Source organism: Microplitis mediator, chromosome 5, assembly GCF_029852145.1.
Source record: "Microplitis mediator isolate UGA2020A chromosome 5, iyMicMedi2.1, whole genome shotgun sequence".
NCBI classification, from domain to species: domain Eukaryota; kingdom Metazoa; phylum Arthropoda; class Insecta; order Hymenoptera; family Braconidae; genus Microplitis; species Microplitis mediator.
In genome coordinates, this window is record NC_079973.1 from 525,237 (window position 1) to 538,850 (window position 13,614).

General features: G+C 28.7%; 2 protein-coding genes across 4 annotated transcripts; both read right to left on the minus strand.

Annotated features, from left to right (window-relative positions):
- Positions 1-518: 518 nt before the first annotated feature.
- On the minus strand, positions 519-10,251 carry LOC130667581 (long-chain fatty acid transport protein 4-like). 3 transcript variants are annotated; one of them, XM_057469246.1, is made up of 11 exons: positions 10,117-10,251; positions 8,202-8,464; positions 6,232-6,382; positions 5,815-6,052; positions 5,518-5,743; positions 4,586-4,787; positions 4,289-4,481; positions 3,053-3,199; positions 2,819-2,956; positions 2,549-2,706; positions 519-2,455 (listed from the first exon to the last, which is right to left on the minus strand). In XM_057469246.1, exons 2-11 carry the CDS (start codon positions 8,384-8,386, stop codon positions 2,147-2,149), a joined length of 1,947 nt encoding a protein of 648 aa, XP_057325229.1. In that variant the 5' UTR covers positions 8,387-8,464; positions 10,117-10,251; the 3' UTR covers positions 519-2,146. The 3 variants fall into 3 exon arrangements, with proteins under 3 accessions (XP_057325229.1, XP_057325227.1, XP_057325228.1); XM_057469244.1 differs by lacking the exon at positions 10,117-10,251 and adding an exon at positions 9,364-9,521; XM_057469245.1 differs by lacking the exon at positions 10,117-10,251 and adding an exon at positions 9,364-9,513 and having other exon boundaries at positions 8,202-8,461.
- A 1,507-nt stretch (positions 10,252-11,758) lies between these two features.
- LOC130667582 (long-chain fatty acid transport protein 1-like) lies at positions 11,759-13,270 on the minus strand (the record flags this gene model as incomplete). The annotated part of the gene is made up of 4 exons (XM_057469247.1): positions 11,759-12,310; positions 12,498-12,651; positions 12,714-13,009; positions 13,087-13,270. Coding segments are annotated over 4 exons (789 nt in total), but the record flags the coding sequence as incomplete, so codon positions are not given.
- Positions 13,271-13,614: the final 344 nt, after the last annotated feature.

Sequence of the window (13,614 nt, forward strand, 5' to 3'; positions counted from 1 at the left end):
TTGAATACTTTTTTTTGTGAGTTAAGAAATTTAATTTGTAATGACAGGCAGTAATAAATTAATTTGAATTTATAGGGAACAAAAATGGCCGCGAAAAATTCAAATTCTGAAACTGGATGTCAGCTCGCAGTTGATGGAAGTCATCAAAGGTGATTGCAAGTAAGCAGCACAAGGACTCAATTATCCAGCCAGCATCGGTAAGTTTTTTAATAATTAATTAATTGATTAATTAGAAATAGTGTTCAATTATTAAGAAATGATATTAGGGATTTAAAAATGAATAATGAAAGATGACAATTATTCGATAAGTGATCAAACTGTCTTTATTTACATCAAACCACAATATCTTGAACAAATTATTCACATCATTTTATAATTTTATTTAATTTTTTTTTATAATAATTATGAATAATTAATTACTTTAATAACTTTGAAATAATAAATCCACACACTCGACAACTGATAATTGACAACTTGAAAAAAAAATAAACAAAGTTCATACACTCCCATACAACCAATTTTTTTTTTTAATTATTAATTATCGTGCTTTATTATTAAAATTAAGGGACGAGATCGGATATTAATTACGTGCATTAATTAATTGTCATCGATATTTTTTATCAAACTGTTTTTTAATGACAAGGCACGTGACACGACATTTAATTGCATTAATCCCTTGTGTTTTAGTTTTGTAAATAACTTTTTCCAAAAAATTTTCCCAATCATTTTCATTCGGTTTCAATTATTATGACAAAGCGGTCCTAGTATTTTAAATTAAACATTAAACTTAATAATTTATTAATTATGTTGTGATGTTTAGTGATTTACGTATATTTTATATTTATGATTATATTCCCTGATTAAAAACTTCGATCGAATTCGATTAAAAAATTCTCATCGAATTAAATCGGAAATTTCCGAATCAGGGTTGATATTAAAAATTTTTTTGAGCAGTTGAAGTACAATTGCTAAGTATCTTGCCTTATATTTTTTAATTTCTTTTTAATCATAATTTTATTTTACTAGTGATCGATAATTTTTATAAAATCTCTTACAATTATTAATTACGAATTTTTAATGATAAATGTTCATTAAGATTTTTTTTAAATCTGATTCAAAAAAATTTTTCATTTTTACGGCTTAATAATTAACTTTTTTAATTTAGCTTTAGATCCACGTAGATCTTTATAGATTTAGATCATAGATCTAATTATCAATCCCCGGAATCACCGGCTCTGAATTTTTTTTCTGATTAAAAAAAAAATCTTGAGAACTTTTACCATCGAAACCGCACAATTAATAACTAATATTAATTATTAATTGATTTAATTAATAATTATAATTAAAATTATTGGAAAAATTTTCTGAAATATCGTGTTGCCTGTACAGATCGCACTAGTTTTTACATTATCAATAATAATTAATTAATTAATAATAATAATAATTAGTTATATAATAGATAATCAGCTCGGTAAACAAATATTCATTAAATACATTACTCTATATACAATGTTTTTTTTTTTCTTTTAAAGTATTCAATTATTTATTAGTTTAATTTTAATTTTTACTCGGAAATGGCACATAGCACCGACTTGCACAATCTGCACACATGTGAGTGTGCACTGGACAGTCTCTGTGCTCCTGCACAAAATAAATTTTTTTATAAATAATTATTTGATAGTAAGCTTTAAAAATAGCTTGAGGTAATATCAAAAATCTGATGCTTACTTGGTCCTATTTAAATAAAAACAATAACAATTATCAATATATTTTATAAATTCGGTAAGAAGAATTTCCAATCTTTGGTTCATTCTCTCAATTGCAATCCTAATTTATTTATTTATTTTATTTATTTAATTTATTTAATTATAAAGCTCTGGGCAAATTAACTATTTTTTAATTTTTCCTAAACACGTGTTCAATTTTCACGATGCCACATTTCTTAATTACCTATAATTTATTTATTTAATTAATTAATTAATTAATTATATAAAGCTCTTAGATACAACAATAACAAAAAAAATCCTTTCTTCTTACCGGGACCTTGGCTAATTTAATTGAAAATGAGAAAAAAAGGAATAATGATTAATTAGTCAATCAATTAATTGGTTGTGTTGATTAATTGATTAATTAATTAATTGATCGATTATAATTTAGTGGAGCCAGAAATAATTTCTTGATATAGTTCTGGAGTTACTTCGACGTACTCTTTGTTACCGGATCTAAAGTAAACTTTGTCCTGGATTTTAGTCGGATCGAATCCCTCTTTTTGTAGGTTTATTTTCTTGAGCTTGAAGGTTCCTGTCATCTCGAGCTCATTCACTATCCGGAGGAAAATGGGCCGCGCGTAGGAGGGAAGGGCGCGGTCGAGGCCCTCAGCCAGTGCTTTGAAGTCCAGCAGACACTCGGGGTCGACTATTGCTGCCATACCTGCACGACCTTCCATACCCGGCACCTTTTAAATTATTTAAATAATTATTATTATTGTAATTGCACTTTGCTGGTAGTTAGTTAGCTAAGTAAAGAAGTAGTTAAAGATATTTATTACCTGAACACCATAGACAGTAGTGTCTCTGTAACCCGCGACGTTACTGACGACCCCTTCGACCTCAGCAGTAGCGACGTTTTCGCCCTTCCACCTGTAGGTATCTCCTGTTCTATCTTTGAAGTAAAAGTATCCTAGTTCATCTTGAACTAAAATGTCTCCTATAAATTTGTAAAAAAAAAAAAATTAATTTTTTCAAAGGAAATTTTGGGTTACACCATTGCCCCTCCCCCTCTTCTCTCTAATAATTGAGTAGAATAAAAATAAAATTACCAGTAAGGAAGGCTTTGTCTCCCTTAGTAAATACATTCTCTATAACTTTTCTTCTTGATGCTTCTTCATCTAAGTAGCCATTAAACTCCCTCGAGGCATTGCCTTGTTTTATTATACCTATAAACATTCCGGGTTCATCTGACGCAAAAAAAAGTAAATAATTAAATTAATTGATTGGTATTTTATTATTTTGTTATCAGTAATAAGTGGTAGTGTAGTGAAAATGATTATTACTTATTTCCGCCCGTATACATAAACCATTAGGTCCTCTAACAGGTTCACATGTCTCGGGGTTGACACGAATTATCGCGACGGGGTGTAATGACTTTGGTAAAATTGATGGAACGAAACCAACAGCACCAACTTGATTGTCTACATTGACTGTAATAAAACCGTCAATTATTCCCTTAATTTATACTTCATCAAATATATATATATATAGATTGGGGTGCTTCATTTCAGAGCAACATTTTTTGTTTAAGTGCTTGTGGAAAAAATCATAGTTCAACACAAAAAAAAAATTTTCGCGGAAGAAAAAAAATTCTATGTCGATTACAGACCTAGCTCATCGAAAAATTCGATTTTCCCATTTAAATAACACGGGAAAAATTTTTTTTTTAGCTTTAAGTATTGATAACTCATTAAACAAATCAATAGATCGAATAGACTAATACACATTTTTGTAGGAAATTGAACGCTCTACAAAAAAGGTCTCTTATCATTTTTCGATAAATCCATCTGCTCAAAAGTTATTGGAGCTCGAAGTAAAGTTGGAGATCTTTTTACTTTTTCGGCGAAACTATCAGTCTTATCACACAATGTTGTAGAATCTTTTTTGTTGACAATTTTACTCTCTACAAATTACTATCAGTAAAATTTTTTCAAATTCCGCATTATTTTCTGTTTATTTTCATTATAATTTCAAGCTCTTAAAAAAGTGGTTCTGGTCGATTTCAAGAGCTCGAAATTAAATTGGAAATAACTAGAAAACGATGCTGGATTTCAAAAAACTTTACTAATAATAATCTGTAGAGAATAGAATTGTCAACAGAAAAGATCCTACAACATTTTGTGATAAGTCTGATAGTTTCGCCGAAAAAGTAAAAAGATCTCCAACTTTACTTCGAGCTCCAATAACTTTTGAACAGATGGATTTATCGAAAAATGATAAGAGACCTTTTTTGTAGAGCGTTCAATTTCCTACAAAAATGTGTATTAGTCTATTCGATCTATTGATTTGTTTAATGAGTTATCAATACTTAAAGCTAAAAAAAAAATTTTTCCCGTGTTATTTAAATGGGAAAATCGAATTTTCCGATGAGCTAGGTCTGTAATCGACATAGAATTTTTTTTCTTCCGCGAAAATTTTTTTTTTGTGTTGAACTATGATTTTTTCCACAAGCACTTAAACAAAAAAAATGTTGCTCTGAAATGAAGCACCCTAATATAGATATATGAATATGATCTTACCAATGTTAGCATTCCCTTCACTAGAGCCATAGACTTCAGTAACTTGTTGAATTTTGAATCGATCGACAAACTGCTGCCATATTTGCGATCTCATTCCATTGCCGACCATCAATCTCACTGAGTGTTTCGAGTCCTCAGGACGCGCTGGCGCAGATACTAAATATCTACACATTTCTCCAATGTATTGTGCTAACTAATAAAAATTAAAAAATTCGTAATTTCAATCGCGAATTCAAAAAAAAATCAATGAATCGGTTGATTAATTCTAGAGCTCGGGATTTAATTAATAATACTTACGGTACAATTGTATTTGATACAATCAGTCCAATAATGGGAGACCGAAAATTTGGTCCTTAGTACACTGGGTATTCCTTTGACGAGAGCACAGCCAGTACCCACTAACCCTCCAGCCATATGATATAGAGGTATAGGATTATACATAATATCACCATCCCTTAGTCCTAACATGTGATATGTTGCCATTGTTACGAGAAGATATCTAGAGAAAAATCATTTTTCATTTAAATAATTCCGAGACACAAGTGCGCTAGTGTCTATTCATTATTTAAAAAAAAAAATAATAATAAAGACAATACATCAAACGGTAATCTCATATTCTCTCAGAGTTGTGAGGTCTCCCTGACAGGATTACGGTTCATTACATCAACTTTATTACGTTCATGCCACTCGTACTGTACTTTAAACAGTTACGTAATAATAAAAGAGTACAGAGTTTACTAGAGGGTGTTATTGCAAGTGATATTAATTTTATAATTTTGTATAATTATCTTATGGACAAATTAACTTTTTTTTTTCTTATTGATTTATAAATTTTTTTATTTTTAGTAAATGGGAATTTAAACAGAATTTATTATTTTTCTAGTGGAAAAAAATTTGATAATTTCTTTAAAAAAATGTTATAATGTAAGTTTTTATACACACAAAAAAAAATTTTAAATATTAAATGTTGAATTAAGGCACCGACCCACATTTTCTAGTCAATATCGAGTGAATAATTCAGCAGCAAAACTGGTCAGCTGAGTAACTTGACCATAAGAGCAATCGACTTTATTTAAACCCATTCTTATAATTATTAATAATAAAACTAGTTGAAGAAACTAAAGAATGTTTAATAAAAAATAAGAAACGCAGTGCGTGTCGCGGTTCAATCGATGCAAGGTCACATAAAATATAAAGAGTAATTTATTTATTTAGTTGCAAACGTGTACCTAGAATTTGGCATGAGTACCGCTTTTGGCAAACCAGTGGTCCCACTGGTGTAGATGTAAAGTAAATTATCTCGATAACCGGGTTCGTTTTCCACGACCGGTTCATCGGTGCTGGCTTCAGCCATCAATTTATCCAAGTTCTCAGTTCCTTCTTGGAAGTCATCGACTCCAGCTCCTTGTTTGTATTTTTTTATATTCTCGATCGAGTCTCTTATTTCGTCGGTTGCTACAAAAAAATTGATTCAATGCCTCGATGATAACAGAAATGATGATTTACTTGAGGGATTTGATAATTACCTTCGGATAATTCTTCGCCGTAAATAACGGCCTTGACTTTGGCGACTGTTAGACAGTGGGTAAATAATTGCAACCGTAAATTAGTATTTATCAAGGCTGTTATCACACCAATTTTACCCAATCCCAACCAGGTGGCCACAAACTCCGGTCTGTTGGTCATCATCAATGCCACTGCGTCACCTTTGACGTACCCATCTTTTTGAAACACGTTTGCTATTCTATTACTATACTCGTTTATCTGTTGAATGAATATTTTATATTTTATTGTTTTCATAAACAGTAAATTAAAATATATAGGAAATTGAATTGGCACAAGTGGTGAGTTAATAATTGAGTACGTGATTATTCGTTGTTTTTATAAAATAAAAATATATGACAATGGGAGATAAAATAGTTGATAATATTTGAAGAACTCACGTCAGCGTTGGTCCAAGTACGTCCTTCGAATATAAAACAGGGTTTGTTTGGATATAATTTCACTCTTTCACGGAATATTTTCATAACAGTTGTATTATTTCTCACAAATCGTTTTGTTTCTTTATCGGCATTTAGGTAGCGGTAGAGAAACCTGAAAAATTTCATTTTTTAGAGTTTTCGTCAATTCCTAAATTGATTAATGAAAAAAATGATAATCAAATTCTGGAACTTTGTTTTTAAAAAATATAATATTTTTTTGACATGATTTTTTAATCAAATATTTGTTGTGGCGTCAAAATATATTTTGTAATAAAGATATCAAAAGTTGAACTAAATAAATAACTGCAGATATATAAATTTTGGTAAATAAATTTTATCAATCTCGCGGTTATCAATAATTTGAGTTCTCAATTTTTCTTTAACCCGATTATTGTTTTTTAAATAAACTGCCACTGGCAAAAGAATAAATCTTTTAAATTTAAACTTCAAAACGAAAATTGATAACCAAAACCAAAATATATTTTTTTTCTAAAAATAAAACATTTTGAAAAAATTTTCCTCAAAGTTCGCGTGGTCAATAATTATCTCAGTGTTTCGAATCGTCCAAAGTCCATCGCAATTAAACAAAACATTTCTAATTTTCCATTACCGCCGACAGTAAACGTCAATATTTATATATTCATATATTTATATTTATATTTGTATTTATTATTTATATAAAACATATAATAAGGTTTAAAGTTCGCATAATAATTCTTATCGAACATCCTCGCAATTGACCTTTACCGCTCGTATAAATATTTTTTATCAGCAAAATTAGATTAATGAGATTAAATATAGGCGTATATATATATTACATATGTAGCCATCATTATCATACGCATACTCTGAATTTTAATTACCACGACCTAAGATAAATAATTACCTTGAAATATTTTTTATTATTATCATTACGTCCATAATTATTTATCAAATTTTCGCGACCTCGAGATTAAATTTTTTTTTTAAATTTGACCTGATACAAATTTTTAATATTTTGTCCATAATGTAGTAACAAAGATATTTATATTTATTATTTATTACGCGTTAGAGTGCGCAAAAAAAAAATTCAACTTACACGCTATTATGATTCACATATTGTCAATTTATATTTATCAGTAATTATTATTATTATGCACCTACTATGCGTTTAATGATAAAAACTAAATTACAAATTATAAAAAACAGACCCAAAATACCGTAAATAATAAATATTATCGATAATTAAACAAGTAAACAAATAAAACAAATAATCAAAGTCCAAAATTTAGTTTACTGTCTGCTGATTAAATTTATTTTGCGTAAAAATTTTTTTTTATCTGTCGGATTTAACGTAATTGAAGAATATTGTAAAAGTTTTAATTAAAGTTACTTTTTAGAAACAATAGGAGGGTTTATCATGTTAACTTTGGAGTTTTAACGGTTGCCAACGTCTATCGATCGGTTAGAATTGTAGCTGATGGTTTAAACCTGCAAGGGTAGATATACCCCAAGTCTCTAACTGAGTTTCTATTTCTAATATTTTACTGCTTTTGCTATCGGATTTATTCAAATATTATTTTATTCAATACTTATATATATTAATAATCATTCATATTTATATGCATTCACAAGTTTAAATTATAAACAATTTAATTTTTTTCCTGTTTCCAATCGAACTCCGTTTAAAGTCACAAGGACGATATTTAACATTTATTATTAATGTTAAAAAATTTTTTACCTTTTGTATGTTAATATTTTATTTATTTTTAAACTTTAACACCTTCACCTTTTCTTATTGATCTTTAAAAAATAGTTTTTATTTTTTTTTATACAAGAATCGTGACCGATACTCTTTAAAAAAATATTTTCATTAAAATTATCGTTAGTTACTTTTCAAAAAAATTTTTTTACAAAATAAGTTATCAAAGTATTTTAAAAAAAGTACTTACTTAATATCCCGAGGTAAAGTCCTTATAATAACGTAAAGTCTCCGATGATATTTATAAAACAATGGTATTAATAAAGCAGTAACAGCAATTTGTGTAATCCTGGTGAAGGATCCAATCCGGGCAACAACTCCGGCTGCCATCAGGACGGCAATAGTAACCACGAGGCACGCAAATCTGATATCCATACTTAAATAATAATCAGGGCACCCCGTTCGTTTTTAATGATAGACAGCCGGGGTCGCCGGTTGATAGTCGCGGCGCTGCTAACAGAGAAGATAAATAATAATAATAATAATAATAATAACAATAATAAAATGTAAACGTCGTGTCCTCAGAGGGTTGGTTACAAGTTATCTCTCTTTATCTCTTACAAGAGTGTATTTTTGTCTCCGCCCCCGGGACTCCCACCCCGTTTATTCTCCCCTCTCCCTCTTTCTTTCTCAAAAACACCCTTAAATGTATAACGCGTCTCTGTCACTGTCGCGATCGCCGATAGATTTTCTCTTGGAGGCCTTATATTACTTTTCCCTGAATATATCGTTGCGTACACTTAACGATCCGCGCACGCGCAATTACTCCACACACACAAATACACACGGTAATTTCTTCCCTGTATTGTTATAAAATACAAGGATATGTCTACGTCATAACAGCGTCATAAATTAACACGGCACCCCATAAAATTGCCGGTATCTTCACCTGCTCCGAAATTCACTAGAAAAAAAACATTTTTTAAAAACATCTGCTCCGAAATTTTGATTAGAAATTTTTTTACTCCGAAAAATTGATGGCGAATATTTTTTACCGCAACAACGTAAACACAAGTCACTTTTTTAAATTTAATTGATTTTCTAATTGATTTTTTTTTTTATCCAAATTTCGCGAGCTGCGTATTGACTGTTGCGTCTTTCGAAAATTACATTAAAATAAAAGTAAAAAAAATTTATTGATCCTTTGAGTGTCGCAAAATTAATAACTGTATTTATTGATTGTTATTATTATTATTTGGAATTGAATCATACTGCGGCTGACACTTGATTTGCATTTAATCCGTAAATTAATTAGTGTATGATTAATATGATAATTATTATTATTATTAGTTGAATTTGGTGGCATTCGGGGATGAAATGGTGTAGTTTTATTAAAGTATCGATTCACTTACTGTTGCACGAGTATAATAGTTGTATATAAAATATAATATCGCAAGGCTGAAAACCGTCTGACGACTAACGGACCTGCGGCAACTTCCGATTCACTCAGATGGAAACCCGACGTCGTTTTGGATTTCCCCTTCTTTAACAAAACCCCCTTCTGCTTTCACCTCACCGATATAACTTACACCAACTAGTTATATCTCCAGCTTTGTCTTTTTATCCGTATATTTATTTTTTTATGTTTTTTTTTGCACAACTCTAGTATACTTTCGCCTCTTTCGTCGCGGTCGCTTTAAATTTTTCTCAAACGAGATCGTAAATTCATATTCATTAACGCCGAGTTTAAATTCTTAAATTAATTACCAAAGATTCCGGTCTATAGAAATTAAATTTTAATTAAATTACTAATTAATATTTTATAAATAAATTTAATCTGACATTAAATTACGTTGACATTAAACAGTTTTATTTTTGATAATTAATAATAAATATAAATAAGTGATGTTAATAAATAAAAAAAAAATTAACACTCGATAACCCAAGATTATAAATAAATTTTTTTTGTCTGTAATTATTCATTTATATTTTTAAATAAATTAATTTTTTAATTAAAATAAAAGGAAATAAATTGAGGACGTTGACTGATAAAATTATTATTATTACGATATTTGTTAAAAGTAATGAAATTTATGATTATGACAGTGACTAGATAAATTCATAATTCATAAAGATGACTCTGAAATAAGTGAACTTCTACTTACTGCGTGTAAAAAATTTTCATCAATTTTTTTTATCAATTAATCGTTATTATTGTTATTATTATTATTGGTTATTTATTTAAATAATGATGAAGATTAATTGCGTACTAAATTTTTAAATGTAATGTTGACTACTTCACTGAGATAGAATGATACTAATAATAATAATAAGACGTATTGTATATACTGAATCATAATGAACAATAAAACATCGCATGATCGCATATTAATGAATCTGGCTTGCAAGATTTATGTATTGTTTTTTTTGATTTTTTTTTTATATATATTTCAAGTGAACGATGTACTGTTCAAAAGTCCAAGTAAAATGTTTGTAATAATACGAGAGATTAGATTAGAAGTATTTGCTTACCTTTGTAATGTTATATAATTATTATTATTAAATATTTTTTGTATTTTTAAGTGGCTGTTTCACACAATTAAATGTGTGGGGTTTATAAAAATAACCCGGAAAAATTTTTACGAGAAGCTGGTTATAAATAGATTAGCAATGAGATTCATACTTTTAACTTGGCGCTAGTTCGTGAGAACAAATTTGAATAGAAAAACATTTTTTTTAGTTGAATTATGCGAGAGGAAGACAACTTCCGTCACACGGAAGACACAATCACTTGTCACTTATTTCTTATGTGTATTCATATATAAATATATAAAGACATTTTTTTTGAGCGATCACTGACTGAGTTTTTGGAGTTTTTCAATCTCTAGTGTCTAAACTATTGGGTTTTCGGTAAAATGACACAAGACATTTTTTGTAGAAAATTTAATTTCCTATTAAATTGTTCTTCATAATTTTTCTGATATTTTCGATAGTTTAGCCGTAATTTTAATTTTAAGTACACGGTTCATTATTTTTGATGAAAATTCAATTGTGAGGTAAAAATATTCTAACTTCTTAAATATTCGATTTCCGGTAAAATGATATAAGACATTTTTTGTAGAGAATTCAATTTCCTATTAAATTGTTCTTCATAATTTTTCTGATATTTTTGATAGTTTAGCCGTAATTTTAATTTTAAGTACACGGTTCATTATTTTTGATGAAAATTCAATTGTGAGGTAAAAATATTCTAACTTCTTAAATATTCGATTTCCGGTAAAATGATATAAGACATTTTTTGTAGAGAATTTAATTGGCTAGAAAATTTATTCAATAAATTTTAATGTAAACTCAATAGTTTAACCGTTATGTCAATTTTAAAATAAAAACAAGGAAAAATACAAGAAGTTAATTGTATTGGAAAACGACTTCCGCCATATTTATAATGCTCATACACACATGAACATGTGCACACACACTCACATTACTCACACCCATAAGACATAAACATAATTACGTTTATTTTTCCAAGCGATACTGTGACCTCCTTGCAATGTCTTTGAACCGGTTTTACTCAGCATTAAAAAAAAACTAATCTCTAAATAAAATAGTAGCAAAAAAAAATAAAATATCCATATTTTTTTTTATAAAATATTTGATTTTTATTCTAAAAAAAAATAATAACAATTAAATTATAAAGACCACATCCAACTGATGCTGTTATAAATTAATTAACGCATTAATTATATATTTATTGATTACTTATACTTAAAATAATATTACTTTTAAAAAATATTATCGAAAGACTTTTGTGCGATTACCAAAAAATATTCATTTTATTCTTCTGTTTATTTTTCCAAATACTGGCAGTCATTTTTTGATCAGATCATTCTTCTTTTTTTTTGTTTTTTATACTAATTAATTTAATTACCTCCGGATTTATTTTTCCTAAGTATCACCATCTACACCCGTCATGATATTTAAATATAAATTCATCATCAATGTCTTTAATAATGATTATTTTAATATTCCTCTTGATATATTTACAAATAATAATTTTATTAAAGAGCTTTAATTTAAGTTTCTCTCAATGTTCGCAAGCGCGTGTTGCATAATCGTTACGATTAATTAACTACTCATTGCTGACATTCTTTTAGTTATTTTGTTGTTTCTCGAAACTTGTACACTTGTTTGTTTATTTTCTTTAAAAACGTATTTTTCCCTGTAGTATTTGATCGTAAACTTCGGGTGTTATTAATTGATATCCTGTTTTAGCGTCTAAGTAATATAATTTGTCGTTTACTTTTCTTGGGTTGTAAGCTTCTTCTTGTAAATCTTTTTTCTTTAATTTAAATGTTCCTATTAAAGTGAAAAAAAAAAAATTATTAATGATTCTTATCAATTTCAAATAATTAAAGATTAGCTTAATTTTTGTAAAGAAAAATCGACTCAGTAAAGAAATATGTGAGGAATTTAAAAGTAATCTCTTATTAATTAATTTTTGATAGTAATCAAATCCTAAATTTAAATAAACAATCAAACAAACCTGTAAGATCTATTTTAGTTAAAATTCGTATAAACTGCGGTCTTGCGTACGAAGGTAAATTTTCCTTAATATTTTTATATAGTTCATTAATATCTAATGTTTCATTTTCATCAAAAATAGCAGCCATACCAGCTCTCCCTTCTGCGCCGGTAACCTTTTGAATAAAAAATAAAATTTAAAATCCAAGTAAATAGAAAAATGAAAAAATAAATTTACCTCGACTCCATAAACGACGCAGTCACGATAATCAGTGAGATTACTTAGAATAGCTTCGACCTCAGACGTCGAGACATTTTCACCTTTCCATCTGAACGTGTCTCCGGTCCTGTCTTTGAAATATAGATAACCGAATTCGTCGGCCACGACAATGTCACCGGAATGAAAAGCCGAGTCGCCTTTTTTGAATACGTCATGTATAACTTTTCTCTCAGACGCTTTCTCGTCGACGTATCCCAGAAACGCTCGATGTGGATTATTTGGTATTATCTTTCCTATAAATACACCCGGTTCATCTGAAAAATTAAAAATTAAATTTTAAATAAATTAATACCGCCTTTAATTAATTAATTATTTAATAATTAACACATACTCGGTTTGCATTCTTGACAAAGTCCTTTTTCATCTCTGATCGGTTCGCCATCAGCATTTACTTTTATTATTGAAATCGGGTAAACTGCTGGTATAATTCGCGATACAAAACCAATTGCTCCGACTTTGTTGTCCACATTCGCTATTAAAAAAAGAAATAAATTACAAGTATTTAAAAAAAAACGTCTCTACACGGAAAGAAAATTATGGCAGCGGTTCCTATAATTTTGTGAAATTTTTTCCTATACCATTGTAGGAATCACGACCATAAATTATGGGAGCGGTTCCTATAATTATAGGAATGTTTCCCATAATTATAGGAATACTTTCTATAATATTATAGGAACCATCCCCATAATATTATGGGAATGGTTCCTATAATAGTATGGGAACTATTCCCATAATGCAATTGGAATGGTTCGTATACCATTATGGGAATCATTCCCATAATATTATGGGAATAGTTCCCATACTATTATAGGAACCATTCCTATAATATTATGGGAATGGTTCCCATATTATCATGAAA

What these genes read in the sequence shown, in the direction of transcription:
- LOC130667581 (XM_057469246.1), bottom strand. Translation starts at nt 8,386, where the DNA reads ATGGATATCAGATTTGCGTGCCTCGTGGTTACTATTGCCGTCCTGATG. An exon ending in CGGCGAAGAATTATCCGAAG is followed by an intron (nt 5,744 to 5,814) that starts GTAATTATCAAA and finishes ATTTTTTTGTAG; the next exon opens with CAACCGACGAAATAAGAGAC. An exon ending in ATGTATACGGGCGGAAATAA is followed by an intron (nt 2,957 to 3,052) that starts GTAATAATCATT and finishes TTTTTGCGTCAG; the next exon opens with ATGAACCCGGAATGTTTATA.